At 43.6% G+C, this 22,641-nt stretch overlaps 1 protein-coding gene across 1 annotated transcript; it reads right to left on the bottom strand.

The window, feature by feature from the left end:
* Positions 1 to 1,762: 1,762 nt before the first annotated feature.
* On the bottom strand, positions 1,763 to 22,218 carry LOC119929606. Its single transcript, XM_038747782.1, has 13 exons — positions 22,113 to 22,218; positions 19,444 to 19,551; positions 18,127 to 18,228; positions 17,248 to 17,370; positions 16,605 to 16,700; positions 16,392 to 16,484; positions 12,662 to 12,726; positions 12,521 to 12,619; positions 12,344 to 12,383; positions 10,835 to 10,894; positions 6,337 to 6,430; positions 3,243 to 3,387; positions 1,763 to 1,885 (listed from the first exon to the last, which is right to left on the bottom strand). The coding sequence occupies exons 1-13, from the start codon at positions 22,216 to 22,218 to the stop codon at positions 1,763 to 1,765; spliced, it is 1,254 nt and encodes a 417-aa protein (XP_038603710.1).
* Positions 22,219 to 22,641: the final 423 nt, after the last annotated feature.

Raw genomic sequence — 22,641 nt, 5'->3', positions numbered from 1 at the left:
TGAACAGCCTCAGGCCACCAGTTTGTCTGTTCTCTCAAGAAGCACTTATTTAAAATGGATACAGTAAAGAGAACTGGCTTACCATACACTACCCCTAGTCCTTCACCTTCAACCTGAAGACCAGAATGATGTACTGTTAAGTGGTGCCAGGTGTCAGTGAGAGAGGAGGTGGGAGCTCAGGAAGAGAACTGCCAACCCTTCTGGGGCGAGTCACTCCTGAAACCTAGACCTGTGACCTCTGAAACTCCTACCAATAATGGCCAAGGAGTCAGAGGAAAAAAAAACACCCGAAAGCCTTTAAATTTGAAAGTGGGGAAGAAGCAGCATTGCTTAGTGGGTAGAGTACCAGTCTGGGAGTCAGAAGGACCTATATTCTAATCCCCACTGTGGGCAGCCCCTTCTAGACTGTAAGCCCGTTGTTGGGTAGGGACCATCTCCATATGTTGTCAACTTGTACTTCCCAAGCACTTAGTGCAGTGCTCTGCACACAGTAAGTGCTCAATAAATACGATTGAATAAATGAATTGTTTTACTGTACTCTCCCAAGTGCTTTGTCACTTAGCTTCTCTATGCCTCATTTACCTCATCTGTAAAATGAGGATTAAGAGTGAGAGCCCTGCGTGGGATAGGGTGTCCAATCTGCTTAAATTGTATCTACTCCAGCACTTAGAACTGTGCTTGGCACATGGTAAAAACTTAACAAGTACTATGATGATGATGATGATGATTATTATTATTATTATTAATAAGGACCTTTTTACTCTTACTTTTCTTCCTAAGTGTCCCTTGAACATTCTAGTACTCCAGTTCTTCAAGCCAGGGATTGCCTTGTTAAATGCACATATATTATGTTGTTTTCCAATGTCAATCTAACTCAGTCCCCTCTTTGTTCTGGAAGGACTCAACCCCAAAATGAGGAAGGTTCTTCTGTGAAATCTTGAAGAATTCACAGTCAAACCTGAGACAACCTATGATTTTCCCCTTAGTCAGAAAATTGGAATGAGCAATGGAGAAAATGGGAAGGCTGATTCCAGAATCCGAGGCTTCCATCTTCCCTTCTTTCTCCTGCTCTATCTTTGCCTCCTATTCCCTCTGTGTGTCTCTCTCTGACTGTGTCTTTGTGTTCATCTCTATCTCCGACTCTGATCCCTCTCTTCCTCTTCTTTATCACCTCCCTCTCGCTCCTCTGTCTCTCTCTCCAGCTTCATCTCTGCCTCTCTTAACAAACACTTTCACACACACACACACACACACACACACACTCTCACTCACACACATGAATCACCAGCTGGAATTTAAAAATAACGAATCAAATAAATGAACATCTCTGCCTCTGAAATACAGTACAAGATTGGGAAGGAATAAACCAATATTTGGGAATTTTAATTAACTGGAGGTCAATCGCTGCTGGTTTAAAAATGATTTAAATCTGGAGTCCAGAGATAGGGTTGGGAGAATGCTTTTCGTGGGCCTGGAAAAGCAGCAACTGCAGCAGCTGCAGCTGTCAGAGTTCAGCAACTGCAGGGCTCAATAGTCCTCTAGGGGGAAACTCTGTTCTGGACAGTATTGTGCAGCTGACCCACTGCAGCCTCCTTGCCATCCCTCCCACCCAATTTGCCACCCTACTGGTTTTCACCAAAGCCAGTTTCTTTCTGCAGGCCTAGGACAGAGCTGATAGTTTCCTACCCCAAATGTGCACAGAGACCCTTTGCAATCTCCCAGAAACAACCTTGGAGGAGACAACTGTACAGTTTTGGGGCATTTAAATCACAAAAATCAAAACCAGGTCAGAATTCAAAGTCCTCCCTGGGTCCATCTCCTTCAACTCCATCAACCCCTGCTCCCACGTACCCTTTGTCTCTGGAGGATCGGTGGAATAATCCACCTGGATCCCAACAGATAGGGGCAAGCCTGGGTGTAACCATGGCTGGGGACTGTTCCGCTTGCTGAGCATCATTTTACAGAACAGCTGTGTTGTCTTTACTGCTTAATTTTGAAAACACTCCCATTGCCAATGTCCCTGGGCAGGAGCCTGTTTTAGCATCAACTCAGTGAACCCATCAGAGAACAGGAGCCATATAAGGCAAGATGCTTAGCTGACTACCAAAACGATAGATTGGACGAGTGCTGGGGAGAGGGAGGGAGGAAAGGGAAAAAATAATGGTGCTAGGCTTAAACAGAACAGAGTTTCTTCCAAGTCATAGACTCCCTGCTTTCTAGCCTGAAGGAGCAGCATGGCCTGGTGGAAAGAGGATGAGCCTGAGAGTCAGAGGACCTGGATTCCCCATCCTGGTTCTGCCACTGACCTTCTGTGTGACCCTTGGCAGGTCACATCACTTCCCCAGGCCTCAGTTTCCTCATATGTAAAATGGGGATGAAATACCCATTTTCCCTTCTACTTAGACTTTGAGCCCCACATAAGACAGGGACTGTGTTCAACCTGATGAACGTGTATCTATCCAGGCTCTCAGAACAGTTCTTGACACATACTAAGTGTTGAATAAATACCACAGTTGTCATTGTTTTAATTAAGGCATTTCTCCAGATATTTATTTGGTGTCGGATGTTTGGGGTACTTGGAACACACTAGCCTACTGTTCACAATCTATTAAGAGCTCATCCCTCTAGACTGTAAACTCATTGTGAATAGGAAATGTCTACCAATCTGTTATACTGTTCTCTCCAAAGTGTTTTGTACAGTTGCTCTGCACACAGTAGGCACTCACTAAATATGATTGATCGATCCCTGTACCTCTCATCTGCCTCTGCTCAACCTCAGAGACTTTTTGGTATCCACCCTGAGCTACTCCGCCCCTGCCTCTCCAGGTGAGGTAGCTCTCTGCTGTTCCCAGAGACGCTGCTTAGCTGCTCTCCAGAAGGATTAAGCATCAGGTGGGATGCTCCCCATAGCCCCCTCAAAAGGTTGGATTCTTAAGAGTGGAAAACACCTCCATTGCCTATCCCCTAGCTCAGCAGAATAAAGGGTTGATATAGCTCCAAAATGATCTGCTGACACCAGCTATATTGGGCTTTGGGGCCAGAGATGCTCCATGCAGTGTCGGTAACTATGGAAATCCCCGGGTTTCCCTAGCAACGGTTCAGGTTCAGCCCTGTTGCTAGGGAGACCCGGGGATCTCCCTAGCTGCTGCATAGAGAGCTAAGAATAGCTGTTGCTAGGGATAGGCAAGAATCGTGCTGAAGAGACTATCCATAGGGAAGTATGGGGAGCAAGAGAGACTGACCTGGATATGGCAGGAGGCAGAGGAGCTAATCTGGGAAGGAGCATATTCTGTGGAGAAGCTGATTCTCTGACCCAAACTAGTTGCCAGGGTTGCAGAAGTGGGGAAGGAGAAGGATGGAGTGAAAGCCAAAATCTGCAAACAGACCCTTTGGAGAAAAGAATGGGAAAGATATCAAATGAGAAGCAGTGTGGCTCAGTGGAAAGAGCACGGGCTTTGAAGTCAGAGGTCATGGGTTCAAATCTCGGCTTCTCCAACTGTCAGCTGTGTGACTTTGGGCAACTCACTTAACTTCTCTGTGCCTCAGTTACCTCATCTGTAAAACGGGGATTAAAACTGTGAGCCCTCCCCCCCCCCCACCGTGGGACAACCTGATCACCTTGTAACCTCCCCAGCGCTTAGAATAGTGTGTTGCACATAGTAAGCGCTTAACAAATACCATCATCATTATTATTATTATCAATCAATCAATCATATTTATTGAGTGTTTACTGTGTTCAGAGCACTGTACTAAGCGCTTGGGAATTACAAGTTGGCAACATATAGAGACGGTCCCTACCCAACAGTGGGCTCACAATCTAGAAGGGGGAGACAGAGAACAAAACAAAATATATTAACAAAATAAAATAAATAGAATAGATATGTACAAGTAAAATAAATAAATAAATAAATAGAGTAATAAATACGTACAAACATATATACATATATACAGGTGCTGTGGGGAAGGGAAGGAGGTAAGTTGGGGGGAATGGAGAGGGGGAGGACGGGGAGAGGAAGGACGGGGCTCAGTCTGGGAAGGCCTCCTAGTGAATTCATTCATTCATTCAATTGTATTTATTGAGCACTTACTGTGTGCAGAGCACTGTACTAAGCGCTTGGGAAGTACAAGCCGGCAACATCTAGAGACGGTCCCTACCCAACAACGGGCTCACAGTCTAGAAGGGGAAGACAGACAACAAAACAAAACATGTAGACAGGTGTCAAGAATTCACTAGACAGTTCAGGATGAATCAACAGGGATCCAACCTAATATAAAATGAGTCTGTGGTTGGGGAAATTCTTCACTGTGGGAACATGGATGAGGAAATAAAACTCAGAGCAGTATAGTGCTTGTTCCCCAAAAGGCTAGTGTTGGGGCAACTTCTGGGAAACGATGCTTATAATACTCTCAGAACTCAATACACATCCAAATCCATTTGGATCCGCGGAGGATCCTTATTACCTTACCTTATTTCCAGTCCTGCTGTTAGGAAGGGGAGGTGTCTTTTGTTTTATGGTGGAGCACCATCGTGTGGTGTAATGATGCTTTGCTGTCTGAGGAAAACTGAGGCAGGACTTTAACCAAAAGCACTTGTAATGGCAAAATCAATCAATTAATAATCAAGGATATTTGCTGAGCACTTATGGAGTGCGGAGCACTGTATTGATTGCTTGGGGGAGTACAGTACAACAGAGTGGGAAGACATATTTCCTGCCCACAAGAAGCTATGTGCTTCCAAGGCTGCAGAGAGTGGGCATTGAGTGAATCAGTATTGGGGAATATGCAGTGATGAAGCAGGCTCTGTCTCATCCATTTTTAAAACAAACTTGACTTTGTCCCTGTGGCAAACAATGGTACACTCTGAGCCTCTCTGAGCCCAGGGACAGAAGGGACTCCTTTAGGGTAATTAGGGAATGGCCAATTCCCACATCTCTCCTCCTGCCTTTCTCTCTGAAGATCGCATCGCTCTGTCACCACTCTTCTGCCTTATTTGAGGCACTGGGCTGCACAACCCCATCGAAGGGCAAGACAAGGATAGTGAGAATAATAATAATTATAATATTTTTAAGCACTTACTATGTGACAAGCACTGTTCTAAGCACTGGAGTAGATACAAAGTAATCAGGTTGGACACAGTCCCTGTCCCACGTGGGGCTCACAGTCTCAGTCCCCATTTTAGAGATGAGGTAACAGAGGCACAATGAAGTGAAGTGACTTGCCCAAGGTCACACAGCCGACAAGTGGCAGAGCCTGAGGCCATGACCATCCTCTTCCCTGGCCTGGAGTTGGAAGCCCCTCCTATCCCGAACTTCCCCACTGCCATTCACCTCTGTAGTTCTCATGTCTCTGCTAGTTGGAGCAGAGAGGGAACTGAAAGATTAGGGCAGGCAGCACAGAGCGATGTTGGTTCTATTAGCTCTCTTTTTATGGTATTTGTTAAATGCTTGCTATGTGTCAGGCACTCTTCTAAACACTATGGTAGAAACAAGCTAATCAGTTTGGACACAGTCCATGTCCCACATGGGGCTCCCAGTCTTAATCCCCATTTTACAGATGAGGTAACTGAGGTCCAGAGAAGGGAAGTGACTTGCCCAAGGTCTCACAGCAGACAAGTGGCAAAGCCAGGATTAGAACCCAAGTCCTCTTGACTCCCAGGCACATGCTCTATCCACTAGCTTGCTTCTCCTTTGGTTGCACTCATAGACATCCTCCTCCTTCCCTCCCACTGAGAGGGAACTATATAGGGTCCTATGGATTGCAGTATTGATCCCAGGACCACTTGCAATTGATCCCTCAGCCTGCGGCTCTGCACTGCCTGAATTCCAATTGATTTTCCATGCCCTTATTCTAGTCACCAGTCCCCACTCTCCACAGTTTAGCTGAGCCATGCTCTGAACCCCAGTCCCCAACCCTAACCAATCCTCTACCCGTGTATATCTTCAATGCCTCCTTGCTGGCCTCCGTGGGGAAATAGATACATTATAATGACAAAGAATAGAAGACTTAGAGGGGACTATGCATTAGAAACCAAGATTTCACGTCCTTGTAAAGGTTCTAGAAATAGACGAGGGTTTGTGGGGGTAAGGAAAATGAGGACAAATTAGCATGAGCAGCAGACGTACCAGTACTGTTATTTTCCAAAGTGACCACACAATGTCAGCAGCTTTAATGGGAACTTCCTCCCCCTCCTCTCCTGCACTGTCCTGTTTCATCATTTGCTCTTTGCAAAATGGGAGAATGTAAGAGGGGGATGGAGCTGGGGGATGGAAGGGGAAGGGAGGGACAGGTGGTGGGTGAATATTCTAGAAGAATATCAGGAAGCTAGAGAAGTCTCACTTTACCCCAGAAGAGACAGCTGGGACAGTGTGGTCAGGGCGGTCAATCGCTCGGGGTTGGATCACGGAGAATGTTCCTATGGCATTCATATCAGCTGGAATGCCGGGGTGAGGGAGGAAATTCAGGGAAGATAGAGTGCATCCTGTAACAATGTAGGCTGGCAAAAGCACTTTCCAAAAGGGGCACATGACTCCAATGATCCTTGTAACAAACAGTGCTTGCCTCCTCATCCAAAAATGGGTGTTGAACGGCCACAGGGACTACAGCAATATAGTAACCTTGGTCTAGACCACTCAGGATAAATCTGCAAGGATGTTTGTTGTGTTCTTTTCATTACAATGCAAGGTTCAGTGCTGTAGTTCCAGCTTTGATGCCCACTGATACTTGCTGTCTCTATCATTCTGCCATATTTATGCACCCAGATGGGTTTGTTCATATAATTAATCGTGATAAAAATCAGATTTCATTTTAGCACTTTTCAAAAATTACTACCCTATCAAACTTCAGGACCTCCATCAGCCACTCTCCTGTTTTTCGTTCCGCAAGCTTCTTGAACCTGACTTGCAGCTGCCTCCTGCTCCCAGCTCTGCCCTGTTCCCTACTTTTCCCTCCCCCCTGCCCTGAGCTTGCAGCTGCAGTTGCCCACACCAAAGCCCCCACACTCCCTCCCTCCATGGCTCCTCTCCCCCCTGGCATCAGGGTTATGACAGCTGGTTCCAGGCAGAGAAGCCAGCGGGATTCCTTTCTACCATCTCCCAGGGAAAAAACTAACAATGAACAGAGGTTGCTCTAAGCTCAGAAGCCATATTTTTAGAAAATTCCAGAGCTAGGCAGAGCCCCAAGAGGTCATCTTGTCCAATCCACAGGCCATACTGAAACAGCATGGCTTAATGGAAAGAGCACGGTCCTGGGAGTAAGAAGACCTGGGTTCTGATCCCAGCTCCACCACTAGCTCCACCACTGCTGTGGGACCTGGAGTAAGTCAAGAACAGTGCTTGGCACATAGTAAGTGCTTAAAAAATACCATCATTATTATTTAATTAATCTGGGCCTCAGCTTCCCCATCTATAAAATGGGGGTTAAATCCTACTCCCTCCTATTTAGACTGTGAGCCCCATGTGGGACAGGAACTGTGTCCAAACTGATTGTCTTGTATCTACCCTAGTGATTAGAACAGTACTTGACACATGTTAACAAATACCTTAATAACCATAGTAATGAGTTTCCCCAACTAAAGTAACTGCAGAGTTGGATAAGAGCCCAACAGGAGTGTCTCTTGGGAGACTGTTCTAGTACCTGATTACCCTCAAAGCAGAAAGTTTTTCCTCATGTCTAGTCTCAACCTGTCTGGCTGCAATGTAAGCCTTTTAAAAGCTGATCATCCCCTTTGACTTTCACTAGATAACAATAATTGTGATTGTGGTATTTATTAAGCCCTTGTTATATCCCAAGCACCCTACTTAGCTCTGGGGTAGATACAAGAGAATCAGGTTGGATATAGTCCCTGACTCACTTGGAGATCACAATCAAAGGGGTAGCAAGAACAGGTAGTTCATACCCATTTTACAGATGAGAAAACTGAAGGACAGAGCAGGCAAGAGTAGAGCTGGTATTAAAACTCGTTTCCTTTTTTTTATGGTATTTATTTAGTCAAATGCTGCTCTGAGCACCGGGGTAGATATAAGTTAACTGTCCCAAATAGGGCTCACATTCTTTCCACTAGGCTAGGCTGCTCTTCCACAAAAGCTCTCCTCATTAAACCTTTTAAGGTAAAAAGTGTTTGGATGACCCATTCGTGAATATTGATTTAAAACACTGGCTGTGCCTTTCAGAATTCATCAAAGGGGAGATATGCAGTACTCCTTATAAAGTAACCGGAGCTTATCTAAATGACAGAAACCCTGACTCCGTAGCTTTCCATTATCTAGTTAGAGAAGCAGCGTGGCTTGGTGGAAAGAGTATGGGCTTGGGAGTGAGAGGAGACAATTTTTAATCCTGGTTCCACCAGATGTGTGACTTTGGGCAAGTCACTTAACTTCTCTGTGCCTCAGTTACCTCATCTGTAAAATGGGGATTAAAACTGTGACCTCTACGTGGGATAACCTCATTATGTTGTATCTACCCCAGGGCTTACAACAGTGCTTGGCACATGGTAAGCACTTAACAAATACCATTATTATTATTATTATTATCACTATTAAGAAACCAAAAATAGCACTAACAAAATCACATAACAGAATTCCTCACCAGCAGCAAAGGCAAATGGATTTAATGAACAAACTTTCTTCCCTGGATGGTCACCTGCTCCTGTCTGTTAGACTTTTTTTAATAATAATGGCATTTATTAAGCGCTTACTATGTGCAAAGCATTGTTCTAAGCACTGAGCACTGTTCCTTGGTTTCTTTCAGCGTGGCCCACGATTTCCTTTAGCAGGAACTCTGGGTTCAAAGCCACAGATGCTAACTGATCAATCAATAGTATCTATTGAGCATTTACTGTGTGCAGAACATAGTACTAAGCACTTGTACAATACAACAGAGCCTGTAGACACTTTCCCTTGCCAGAATGAGCTCATGGTCTAGAGAGGTCAAATCCAAATTCTAGAGACCATACTTCAGTTAAAGGCAGAGGGAAAGGGTAGGCGGCAGAAACAAAGGAAATGGCCGACCTATGTATGAGACCTCTCAGCTCCGTGACCACTGATTTCCTCCCCTCCTTTTCTTTCCTTCCCTAATAAAGGTAAATAGGATATACTATGCTGCACTACCCTGGGTTATGTTTTAAGGAGTCTCCTGTTAGAATAGCAGATGAGCCTCTGTCTGAGACTTCAGGACCTAGAACCTGCGCAGAAGAGTTGATTCTAGTGCTAGTGGCTTGTGCAGTACCACTCACGGTACCTTGTCTCTGCCAGTCACTTTTCTGCTGGGGCACAGAGAGTGATGAACCATTTCAGTACAGTGCTCTGCACACAGTAAGTGCTCAATAAATATGATTGAATGAATTTGACAGGCAAGTAAACAGCACATTATCACTTGACCCACATTAGCCAGCTTTTCAGGTTCATGGTATTTGTTCAGAGCTTACTATGAGTCAAACACTATTCTAAGCATTTGGGTAGATACAAGCTAATCAGTTTGGACTCAGTTTATGTCCCACATGGGACTCATAGCCTTAATCCTCATTTTACAGAGATACAGAGAAGTGAACTTGTACTTCCCAAGTGCTTCGTACAGTGCTCTGCACACAGTAAGCCCTCAATAAATACGATTGAATGAATGAATGAATGAAGTGACCTGCCCAAGGTCACACAGCAGACAAGTGATTCCCAGGCCCGTGCTCTGTCCACTAGGCCACACTGCTTCCCTGCTTCAGGCAGAACCAGGACTAGAACTTAGGTGTCCTGATTCCCAGAGCAGTGCTCCTTCCATTGAATGGATTGTGGTAGGGCTGGCTGGGAGGAGGGTGAGGAAATGGGTCAGGTGGGGTGGGGAGGGAACTGTAAGATCATCCTCTAGACAGTAAGCTCACTATGGGCAGGGAATGTGTCTGTTTATTGTTGTCCTGTACTCTCCCAAGCACTTAGTACAGTGCTATGCACACAGTAAACGCTTAATAAATACAACTGAATGAATGAGGAATAGATCGGGATGATTTCTTCTGCTCTTCTTTTTCCCACAACCTCCCTCCAGCCATTCTGGAAGGAGATGGGCCTATCACAACAAAAGAAGTCAATTTTGTCAGTTCAGCGACCTCTCCTCTCCCAGGAAAAATGAACACTGGGCTCAAGTTTGGCAGGACAAGAGAAGAGCAGGAGTTGGAAAGCACTTATCGTGCTCCTGCCTGGCTCCTTTCCATTGGTGCAGCTGGACCTCAGCTGCTAGCTTGAACTGATTGATAAAATAGTGCACTGTCAGAGAATTATACTCTCTCAAGTTTCTAAGTGCTCCTCATGCAGACTTTCCATGAGAGATAGTCACCAATCAATAAATCAGTAGTATTTATTGGACACTTTACTGTGGGAAAGTATATTACAATAGAGTTGGTAGCTCACCAAGAACTATCTATTCATTGATTCATTTAATCGTATTTACTGAGAGCTTACTGTGTGCAGAGCACTGTACTAAGCACTTGGAAAGTACAATTTGGCAATTCAGATAATTCCTAGCCAACAACGGGCTCACAGTCTAGAAGTGGGACACAGACAACAAAACAAAACAAGCAGACAGGCATCAATACTATCAAAATAGATAAATAGAATTATAGACATATGCACATCATTAATCTTTCCAGAACACACTAGATTATGTAACCAACCTTTAGCCAAAGACATTCCCCATGGAGATGAGAGTTCAGTTGTTCATTACACAAATCATGGCTCTTTCACAATTATAACTGAAGTTACACTGCTGCTACTTGAAGTACATCATCATTGCCTGCTTTGACAAATTATTTCTCAAATCCCACTCTGGGAGCCAGAAGCTCAGCAATCTGTATTACCTGCTTGATCATTATTCTGCTTGTGTGATATCAAGATGGGTCTCAGAAGACTCAGGGCAACTGTGGAGTAAAGTCACAGAGTGACGCTGCCAGCAAGTGAAAGGACTGAAATTCTTGTGGTGGGCTCTGAGAGATTCATGGCTGGAGAAACAACCCCAGGGCAATCCTTATCTTCATCATCATCTTCACCGTCATCATCTGTCTCCACCATCAGCATCAGTATTATCATCAATAGCATCTTCATCAACAGATGAAGATTCACGAGTGTTAAACTAGTGAATGGAACCCAACCAGAAAGGTTGGCAAACAAAAGTTAGGTTTGCCTTCTGTAGATTCACATCTACAAATATTTTGTTCTTTCCATTGGAAAATTCCTTTTGAAAAAATATGCCTGCCCGGAGAGGATTTGGATAATCACCCGGTAACAGTGGTGGCTCCTTAAAGAACATGGAGCTAATAAGGCTGGAATTACTGTTCACCAAATCCCTTAGCGCAAGAGTGAGGGAATGTCCACTAAATATTGAGGGTAGGATGGCCAAAACAAACAAATAAAATATTTCTTTAAACAGGTAGAGTGAACTTATAGAATTTAGTACCACAGGGAGTTGTGCAGGTTGAGAAACATCAGAAAATTAAAGACAAGTTTTAGTCAATTCATGGATGAGTGAGCCAGAAAGCCTTGCTAAAGTAATATTGAGTAGTAAGTTAGGGACACCATCCATTGGAGGACGACTATCACATAGTTCCTCCAAACAACCTGCTACTACAATGGGAGACAGTTACCTTGGCTTGGTGGACTACTGGTTTAACTCAAGTTTGGGCAGATGCAGTCTGAGGAAATAAACCTGCAGGCCCGGGTTCCACAAACTGGGAAAATCAGGAATCAGAGTTTGGGAAAAGGAAGTTGCGAGGACGAATGGTAAAAATGGTACTGTGCTGAGTTTTCTATGTTATCATTTTTTTTTAAAAAAGGCATTTGTTAAGCATTACTATTGCCAGGCACAGTACTAAGTGTTGGGGTAGACACAAGCTAATAATAATGATAATAATAATAATAATGGCATTTATTAAGTGCTTACTAAGTGCAAAGCACTGTTCTAAGCACTGGGGAGGTTACAAGGTGATCAGGTTGTCCCACGGGGGGCTCACAGTCTTAATCCGCATTTTACAGATGAGGTAACTGAGGCACAAAGAAGTTAAGTGACTTGCCCAAAGTCACATAGCTGACAATTGGCAGAGCCAGGGCTTGAACCCATGACCTCTGACTCCAAAGCCTGTGCTCTTTCCACTGAGCCACGCTGCTTCAGGTTGGACACAGTCCTTGCCCCATAAGGTGCTCACAGTCTTAATTCCCATTTTCCAGATGAGGTAACTGAGGCCCAAAGAAGTCAAGTTACTTGCTCACGATCACACAGCAGACAAGTGGAGGAGCTGGGTTTAGAACCCAGGTTCTTCTAACTCCCAGACCTGTGTTCTATCCACTAGGCTACACTGCTTCACACTGCTTACCTGGACTTGAGTTTCCACTTCTCTGACTCTGTTGCTCTGGCTGCAAGACAAATGTGAATCCAAGTTTGAATGTGTTCTGTCATCAGCTGAAATCCCAACATTGCTACAGAAACACCTACTGGTCCAGGAGTTCTAGCAAAGCCAAACTCATGGACCTGGGATGGTGAAAAGGTCTACCTTGTGAATATTGGGTACATCAAGGCACATATTGACTAAATAGTCATAATTTAATACACAAAAATCTATCAAATATCCTGAAACCATGTTCTGGTTTTCCTGGAAAAACAAAGATCAGAAAACTTTAAGAATGGGTCATACTTCATTTTCCCCTTTTTCTGGGGAAGGGCTTCCAGCTCCCTTCCTGTTTTCTTTCTTGAGGTGATCTGTAAAACAGGACAGTGATGAGTTAGTGCCTGCATGGGTTTCAGAAAATATTTTAAAATAGAATGCTGCTCGGGCCCTATGAGGAAACTGGAAACTGTGGACTGCTGGGGAAGGGAGTCCCTGCAGTTTCCCAGAGCACAGGAAATGGGGATTAAGGAGTCCAATTCTCCCCTTCTCAGAGAGGGGTGATTAGGCTTGTGTAAACCTGTCAGAGCCATCAAAGAATTACATGGAGGAAGGTGGGGAGAGAGAGGGAAACAGTGAATTTTCCCTGTTTAAAGTTGACAGATGTCTCAGAGGTCAAAGTTGGATGGGGGTAGGGCTTCCATAGGGTGGGAGCACCGTTCAAACATGAAATCTATATAAGCGGGGAAAGACAGGATAAGAAGATGGAGAAATTCAAAGAAAAGACCTCCTAAGAGACAGACTGAGGCAGAGAGAGAGAGAGAAACAGAAAGACAGAGTGTCAGAGAGAAATACAGGCCCATACACACATACATACAAATCTGCATGCATATACACCTGGCCAAAGAGAGATAATTAACTGATCAGTGATGTTCATGTCTATCAACTGCATTATTTTCTCCTAAAAGCTTAGTACATAATTTTGCACAATGTAAGTGCTCAATGAATACCACAGATCAAGTGATTGATGATACCGAGGGTGTGTGCAAGCATGGTTGATAAGACCGAGGCAGGTCTGACAATTCCTTCCCCTTCTGTGTGCAGAGCACTGTACTAAGCACTTAGGAGAGTAATAATATTAATAATGTTGGTATTTGTTAAGCACTTACTATGTGCCAAGCACTGTTCTAAGCACAAGGGTAGATACAAGGTAATCAGGTTGTCCCACGCGTGGGGCTCACAGTCTTAATCCCCATTTTACAGATGAGAGAACTGAGGCACAGAGAAGTGAAATGACTTGCCCAAGGTCACAAAGCTGACAAGTGGCAGATTCGGTATTAAAACCCACGACCTCTGACTCCCAAACCCGGGCTCTTTCCACTAAGCCACGCTGCTTCTCTAACAATATAAGAGAGTTGGTAGACTTTGTTACTTGCCTAAAAAGAGTTTACCATCTAGGGGGAGAGACAGATATTAATATAAACAAATTAAGGATATATACATATTAGCTGTGAAGCTGAGGAAGGGGTGAATAAAGAGTGCAACTATAAGTGCAAGCACAACACAGAAGGGAGTGGGAGAAGAGGAAATGAGGGCTTAGTCCAGGAAGACCTCTTGGAGGAGATGCAAAATAAGGTTTTGAAGGTGGGAAGACTGATCGTCTGTCAGATATGAAGAGGGAGGGTGCTCCAATTCAGAGGCAAGACATGGGCAAAGGGTTGGTGGCAAGATAAATGAAATGGAGGTACAGTGAGTATATTGGCAGTAGTGAGGGAAGTGTGTGGGCTAGGCTTTAGTACAAAAGCAGTGGGGTACAGTAGGACAGGGCAAGGTAATTGAGTATTTAAAAGTCTATGGTAAGGAGTTTCTGTTTGATGTGAAGAATTGGCTGGAGTGGGGAGAAACAGAAGGCAGGGAGGTCAGTGGGGAGGTTGATGCAATAATCAAGGCATCATCTGCACTGAGTCACATTTTAAAGACCCACTGAAGAAATGCTTCAGACAATGACATGTTTGCTAAAAACATCTTTGAGAGTAAAGTCCTGCCCGCAGACTACCATGGCTCCCTGAAATCAAGAAGGAGCAGCTCCTTTTGAACAGAAGCTCTGAGGAGACAGTGACATAAGGAAGCAAAAGCAACAACAGCACAGAAGCTGAAAATGATAGCAGACAGTCTTCGTGTGCCCCCGATGTGGTTGGAACTGTGGGCCCCTCGCTTACCTTTTCAGCCAACACATTCACTGATCAATCAACCAATAGTGTAGATTTAGTCGACATGATCCTTGCCTCAAGGATTTAGTAGCTTAGCACAAGAGACGTGTTCAAATCCGTATATTCTTTTGCTGCCCCCTAACATGTAACTTATTTTAGTGCCTCGCTCCTGTCAAATGTAAGGTCTGTGTGGGCAAGGATCATGTTTATCAACTCTTTTGTATTGTACGTTCCCAAGAACTAAGTACAATGCTCTGCACACTCAATTAAATTCCAATTGATTGATTGACTGATTACTTAAGAGCAATGGAGATGGATATGAACAGACTGTAATTAATTGTGTCAGGGAATGTGTCTGTTGTCACAATGTACTCTCCCAAGTGCTTAGCACAGTGCTCTGCCTACAGTTGGTACTCAATAAATACAATTCAATGAATGAATGAATAAAACTGCTTAAGGGGCAGCTGGGGAGGAATAGGGTGGGGAGATGAGAACTTAATCAGGGAAGGTTTCAGAAAGTAATCTGCCAGATGTGAAGGAGGAAGAAGTTTTGGGCAGAGGACAGGGTGAACAAAAGCTCTGTGATGGAAAAGAGGAGAACGAGGCCCTGGGAATAGGTTGGCTTGAGGAGTTTGATCATCATCATCATCAACCACATCGATGCATCTACTTGAAGGACTACTATATGTTCATAGAGTATATAGATTTGAAGATAATGCTACTGGAAATGAGTTAGTGAGCATCTGATGATGAGACTGAAGCATGGGTGACAATCCCTCCCACATCATCAGCATATTTACTCCTGCTCATGCACACCCACTCTCAGGAGTACACGCTCACCCAGACTCCTGTCCACCCACGGCATGGAGTGGAGTTGCAGCAGCAGCAGCAACAGGGAGGGAAGGCTGTGAGGAAACCTCACCATAGAGTTGCCACAAGACCACTGAACAATTGGCAGTGATGATAGCAGCAGCCCAAACACTCACCCATCACCCATTCACTAACTCTTTTCTTACCAACACCTGCCGCTTCTGCCAGGCTCCACTTGGGTACTACAGAGAAGTTCCCATCACTTTTGGTGTGGATTTGGCTGGACCAAAGGGAAAAGTTCCTGGTGATCCCACCTAATGCAGGGCAGTGCTCACATTATCCGTCCCCTATTCACTAATGAAATTATCCTGTCTGGTCCCCCCTCTGTCCAGAAGGATATGTTTCTTCTGGATTCCCATGTGGTCGGTAAATTCCAAATCAGCTCTAAACTAAATTCCGTGGTACGTTCTGTGGGATCCAGTGCTTCTGAGCTTTGCAGTCCCACATAAGGGACCTGGAACTTCCATAACCTCTGGAATCATTCAATCAATCAATCGAATGTATTAAGCACTTACTGTGTGCAGAGCATTGTACCAAGTGCTTGGGAGAGTACAACACAGCAATATACCAGAAACATCCCCTGCCCACAAAGAGCTTACAGTCCAGAGAGGAAGACAGGCATTAATATAAATAAATAAATTACAGATACATACATAAGTGCTGTGGGTCTGGGCTGGGATATGGTAAATAAAAGGAGAAAGTCAGGGTGAAGCAAAAGGGAGTGGGAAAAGAGGAAATGAGGGGTTTGTCAGGAAAATCCTCTTGGAGGAGATGGGTTTGAAGGTTTTGAAGACCGAGAGAGTAATCGTCTGCCAGATGTGAAAAGGGAGGGTGTTCCAGGCCTGAGGCAGGATGTGAGTGAGAGGTCAGTGGCAATGTAGGCAAGAACACCAGACCACTAAAATACTAGACTGATTAGGAAAAAACACGGGTTGAAACTTCAACGAGATTCAACTTACACCAGCCAAAGAGCGAGAGTAGAATAAGGAAGCTGATTCCAGCTGGGACTGCCACGCCGACAAATGGATTTTTGGGCTGTGAGCAGCCTTGGCCTGGAGATAAGGCAAGGAAAGAAAATAGGCACCAGCTGAAGTCTCTGCTCACACAGACCGCGCCTGCATTTTCAGGGAAATCTCATTGGATGTTCCCACTCCCGTCACATCAGTGCTCACCTTGAAGCTGGAGGATAATATCTATGAAGAATATGGAGAACGGTATCATTACCAAGGCTCCTCCAGGAGCAGTGAAATCCAGGATCACCTGGTAAACTGTAGGGAGGGGAAGAAACCAAAGAAAACATGTTTACTTTTGGAAGATCAATAGGGTAAGGAAAAGGTTTTATAATACAATCCAAAATGTCCTGTCAGAAAGGCAACTCTGATTGCAAATGATGTTAGTTCTGTGGTAGCAGCATGAATTGCTAGATTCTCTGTTCAATAAGCCCATGATTTCACCCTAAACTGCCAGCCTGAAGATCCTAAATCCATGACTATGACGTGCATATCTTTATATTCTGCCATTTCCCCTATCTTCCATTTATTTTAATGTCTGACTCAACTATTAGGTTGTAAGCTCCTTGAGGGCAAGGATCCCATCTACCAACTCTATTATAGTACACTCTTCCAAGCTCTTAGTACCATGGTCTGCATATAATAAAAGTTCAATAAATAATGATTCATTGATTAATTGACCAGAGACATCAGACAGGCGGATGTTTTCCTGGCCTAAATCCCCAGGTGGCCCACAGTAAGGAACATATTTAAGATTCCATAACCACCTACATGTGAATGTGAAGTTACTTTAGAATTTTTTTACCTTTCTTTTTCATTATCTTTTTGATCTTTGGAGGGTGAATGGCCAGTATTGCAGCTACGGTGAATGTCACAGGTATAACCAAAAAAAGAAGGGAAAGGACCAGGATAAGATGTACACTGGGACCTGTAGAAAATAAAGTAAACGGTCAGCTCAATCCCTCACTGTGTGTCTGGGAGGCTGCTACCATACCAACCTAGCTATCCTCATAAGTGAGGAGCCAAGCTTATGGAAATGCCAAGAGTTTACCTCTGTACCCAAAGATGCCCAAAATATTTAACTTCCCCTGCTCTACTCTCTTTGTGCTATGGGCCCAGAGAAAGAGGGTAAGGAAAACTGTTGGAAGAGAAAGGAGCAGGGGAAAATGGACCTTGGAATGAAAATGTTGGATTTTTTAATACTTTTTTTTTGGTATTTGCTAAACACTTGCTATTTGTCAAGCACTGTACTAACCTCTGAGGTAGATACAAGCTAATCAGGTTGGACAAAGCCCATGTCCCCCATGGGGCTCACAATTTGTATCCCCATTTTACAGATGAGGTAACTGAGACATGCAGAGTGATGTGACTTGCCCAAGGCCACACAGTGGACAAGTGGCAGAGTCAGGATTGGAACTCAGGTCCTTCTGTCACCCAGAACCCTGCACTTTGCACTAGATCATGTCGTTTTTCAGCATGGCTACAAGGTCTTGAATACAAGGCTTTTCATTTGTGAAGAATGTAGTTTCCCTCCTTTCCCAGTCAAATTCTAGTTTTCTACTGTTAGCATCTTAAATCTTAGTTTCAGGCTCTCTACTCCAAGAGAAAGTTTTTCTTATTCTCTCCCTGTCATGTGATGGGCAACCAATAGTGACTGTTAAAATCAGAAACAAAGGGAATCTACCTTTCTCTTCTATCCAGAGGAAACCAGTGACTAAAAGCAGCAAAGAAGACAAACACACCGCTCCTTGCTGGAAAACAGTGAGAGCTCTCCACAGTTCTCCTTCTAGAAAAGAATCATTGTTACCATTAACATCAAGCATATTTACTGAGCACCTGCTAAATGTGAAGCACTGAATTAGGTACTTGTGAACACACATTAGAAGAAAAGATACTGACTGCATCTAATGGAGCAGGCCACTGGACCCAATTGGCAATATATAATAGTGATGGTATTTGTTAAGTGCTTACTACGTGCAAAGCACTGTTCTAAGTGCTGATATATAATATAGATATTATATACAATATATTAATGTATATTATATTATATTAATGTATATTATATTAATGTATATTATATTATATATTATATATGTTATATTATATATTATATTTTATATTATAATGCATTATATACTTAATATATTAATATATACTAAAATGGTATTTGTTAAGTGCTTATTACGTGCCAGGCACTATACTAAATAATGGGGCAGACACAAGTTAATCAGGCTGGACGCAGTCCATGTCCCACATGGGGCTAACAGTCTTAATCCTCATTTCACAGTTGAACACAGGAAAGTTAGGTCTCTTGCCCAAGGTCACTTAACAGACAAGTGATGGAGTCAGGATCAGGACCTTCTGACTCTCAGGCACATGTCCAATCTAATAAACCACACTACTTCTCATTAAGGCCAATATTCATTAGGTGAGAGTCACAGCTTAGATACAAATGATAAAGACAAAAGGATGCAATTAGATACAAATTTCCCTTCAACTAACCAGTAACCATTAGGAGGAGAAGAGCAGTCTTCTAAATTTTGGCTCTTCCCATTGGCACAGGATGGTATCACGGTTCATCCAACTTGATGGGCACCATTGAGGCCCCAGTGCACCTGAGCCAACCACGAGTGATACCTGGGCAAAGGCAATGTGACTCAGGATGGGGTGAGGAGAAATAAGGTGGCACAGACAGGCCTGCTATTGTTGGGTGGTGATTCCAGCATCTGATGGCCAACTCCATTATGCTCCCATGGATGGGGCAGAAAGTCACACTTTTCCACATCTTAAGTGGGCAAAGGAAATTTTCCCTCTCCAAGGTGCCCAACAGCTAGAATAAAAGTGATGGTTCTGAATGGTGCAACTAGGAAGAAAACCAGCTACATTAGAGAATTTGGGAAGGGACAGAAGCAGTTCTGTTTCCCCTTCATGTCTAGCAAAGCATATGGGCAGTACCACCCTTGGCATGCTAGAAAGAACCCAAAAGCTTTCTGATACTGACTCATCATTTTACTTGGCAGGAATAGGCAGAAGCTCACAATGGCAATGCATGACAAGGCCAATGCAATACTGGAACAATGCAAGGCGGGCCACAGTGAAGGATGAAGGCCTAAAGGGAAGAAAGAAAAAGAAAACCAGGTATAAGAAAGCTGAAGAAAACAATCAGAAAGGAGAGAACAGGGTTTGGAAGACAGATGAACACAGAGGAGGGCGACGGCACAGATTCTGAACTAGGTTCAAATTCCTTCCTTTGATTTTCCCCTGTGAACACTGATCATTAAAGTAGTTTCCCAAGGTACAAGCAAGACAGCATGAGAAACTGAAGCATAAATCAATCCCAGATCTCTGAATTCAAACTTTCCCAATTCATTCATTCACAAAGAGTTATTGTTGGCAAATATAGTGGTAATAAATGAGGTGGTAATAAAAGTCTGTTCGCTCATCCACTGGAGATGCATTTCCAGGATATGTTTCATGTTCAACTTTACCTCTAATGTTCAGTTTCACTTTTGCCTTATGAGTGAAGCTATTAATCCACCACAGACATGCAATGATTCTGCTGGGACAAAGCCGCTAATGCTATATGGCCGTTTGAAGAAAAGAGTTGAGGGAGCAGAGCTCGAGTTTGGAGTTCAAGAAAAAAAGAAGATATTGGATTTCTGCAATTAATGTGACATTTCAATGCTCTCCATGGTCAGCCAGATCCCAACCAGAATCCTTTCGATTCAGCTTCTTAGCAACATCAAAATCTCAGTGACTGTAGCCCACAATATTACCCAGTGAACAGTGTCTCTGTAGCAACAAAGATTCACAGGAATAAAGGGACAACTACACTGAGATCATTGACTTTAACAAAACAATTAGCAGCATTAATTACCAGTCTCTGGCAAGCAACTGAGCAAGTCTGGCTGCTCAAAGAGATAGGCAAGAGGACTAATGATGATATGAGTGGTTTTATCAGAAAAAAATGTATTCATGGTATTCCAACTTATTCCATTTCACCTGCCCCCTTCTAGTGGAGGGAAGCCAAATAGTGTCATAGGTCCAGTTTTATTCACCCATGCTCATGAATGCAACCCAGAACCTGGGAGTTGGTGAGAGAAACTCTTGCAATTCAACAGACATCAAGAATTGTCCAGATTCTAAGAACTTCTGCATTCTGGAAACTCCACTCAGAGAGCATATACATTATCAGCACATGCTGGTAGAACATCTGATGGAGTTTCCATAGTGCTTTGCAACACTAAGCAAAGACAATGGGGTAACCTATAAGCTGTGGAGACAAAGCGGCTAACAACATCTAAAAGTCATAAACTAAAAAAAAATCAGTTCTCACGAGACAAAAGGGTGTAAAGGATATACTTGCTCACATCTCAGTCTTTACAGCCATGCTTGGCTGCAGAGATAACCCCTTCATATTTGAGCAACACAGTATGTCGGGGGGTCCAACATGTGGCTCGCAGTCCAAAGGTATCCTACTTGGCTGTGAAGTGCGGCCTGCCTAAGATTTTTGGCATGATTTTTCATGCCTGATAATAGCCAGCGCATAAGGATAACCAAACCAGGAGAACCCCACCACCAGCTGGGAGCTACCATTCTAGAACAACCTGCTGCCATTTGTCTATTACCATTCTTAAATCAATCAGAAATTGTAACTGAAGCTGAATGGAATTCATGACATGGTTTTGAGTTGCTCAAGTTGAATTCCAATCTGCTTACATCATGACCTAAAGTAACATGTTGCCTCAGTGATATAAACCCAGAGTTTGAATTGAAATGTGTCCTATATCCTTCAGTTTGTGAGAAGGGTTCAGTCTGATAAATACCAGGATTCACATTCACTTGACCCAAATTGATCGATGGTTAGCACTAGACTTGTATGGTAAATGATATTTCTTATTTATTAAATGCTTACTATGTTCCAGGCACTGTTCTGTGTAGTGGGGTAGATGTAAGATACTCAGGTTGGACAAAGTCCATGTCCCACATAGGGCTCACAGTCTTAATCTCCATTTTTCAGATCTCTCCACTTGTGTACTAATAAAGTGGATCCCATTGCTACTTAAACTACATTTCCACTACAAACTCAATTTTGTTGGCTTAGTTAGCGACTATACTTCACCACTGCTATCAGTTAAAATATCCATTCTGCCCACATGTTTGTTTTCTAGTCATGTGATACACTACTGAAAAAAATTGGACACTCCTGTATCATATAGTTCTAATGTGGCTTCACTCCATCAAGACCCTGAGTTTGTGCCAGCAATCCACTTTTCCTCAATGCACCATGGCTCAGTGGAAAGAGCACGGGCTGTGGAGTCAGAGGTCAGGGGTTCAAATCCTGGCTCCATCAGTTGTCAGCTGTGTGACTTTGGGCAAGTCACTTAACTTCTCTGTGCCTCAGTTACCTCATCTGTAAAATGGGGATTAAGACTGTGAGCCCCCCGTGGGACAACCTGATGACCTTGTAACCTCCCCAGCGCTTAGAACAGTGCTTTGCACATAGTAAGCGCTTAATAAATTCCATCATTATTATTATTACACAATACTCTCAATTCTCTCCCTCTGGACTGTAAGCTTCCTATGGGCAGGGAACATGTTTACCAAATCTGTTATATTGTACTCTCCCCAGAGCTTAGTTCAGTGCTTAGTTCAGAACTCAATAAATACCAGTGATGACTGAACACTTATCTTCAATAGTAAAGTTGAGAGAAGCTTCTCGCCAACTTATTTCATTGCTGACATTGCATGAGAACAATCCGCAGTCAGATTTCATGACTTGTTTTATGACCAAAGCATTTTTAGAGACATGGTAACAAAGCTCTTGTGGGACAGGCCTTCCATCCTTCCTCCAGGCAACTTTATTCACTTTGCCCTCCGACACATTACAAGATAACTGAATGGCTGATCCTGCCTGGGTAGAATTGTACCAAACGTGAGGCTCAGACACAGGCTCTGAAATATATAGAAACAGAAAAGTCTCATTATCAAAATTAAACAGATCCAACCCTCTCCTCAACTCTACAGACTCCATGCTCCACCCCTCCTCACCCACCTACCTATTCAAACACACGCTGGTTCTCATCGTCTCTAGTCATCGTACCATTTCGAACCTCACCGATCAATCATTTGGTCAATCAACTGTACTTACTGGGTGCTTACTATGTGCATAACACTGTACTAAGCTCTTGGGAGAGCA

Source organism: Tachyglossus aculeatus, chromosome 6, assembly GCF_015852505.1.
Source record: "Tachyglossus aculeatus isolate mTacAcu1 chromosome 6, mTacAcu1.pri, whole genome shotgun sequence".
Taxonomy (NCBI): Eukaryota; Metazoa; Chordata; class Mammalia; order Monotremata; family Tachyglossidae; genus Tachyglossus; species Tachyglossus aculeatus.
Note: the sequence above shows the minus strand (reverse complement) of the source record. Positions and strands in the feature narration are given on the sequence as shown.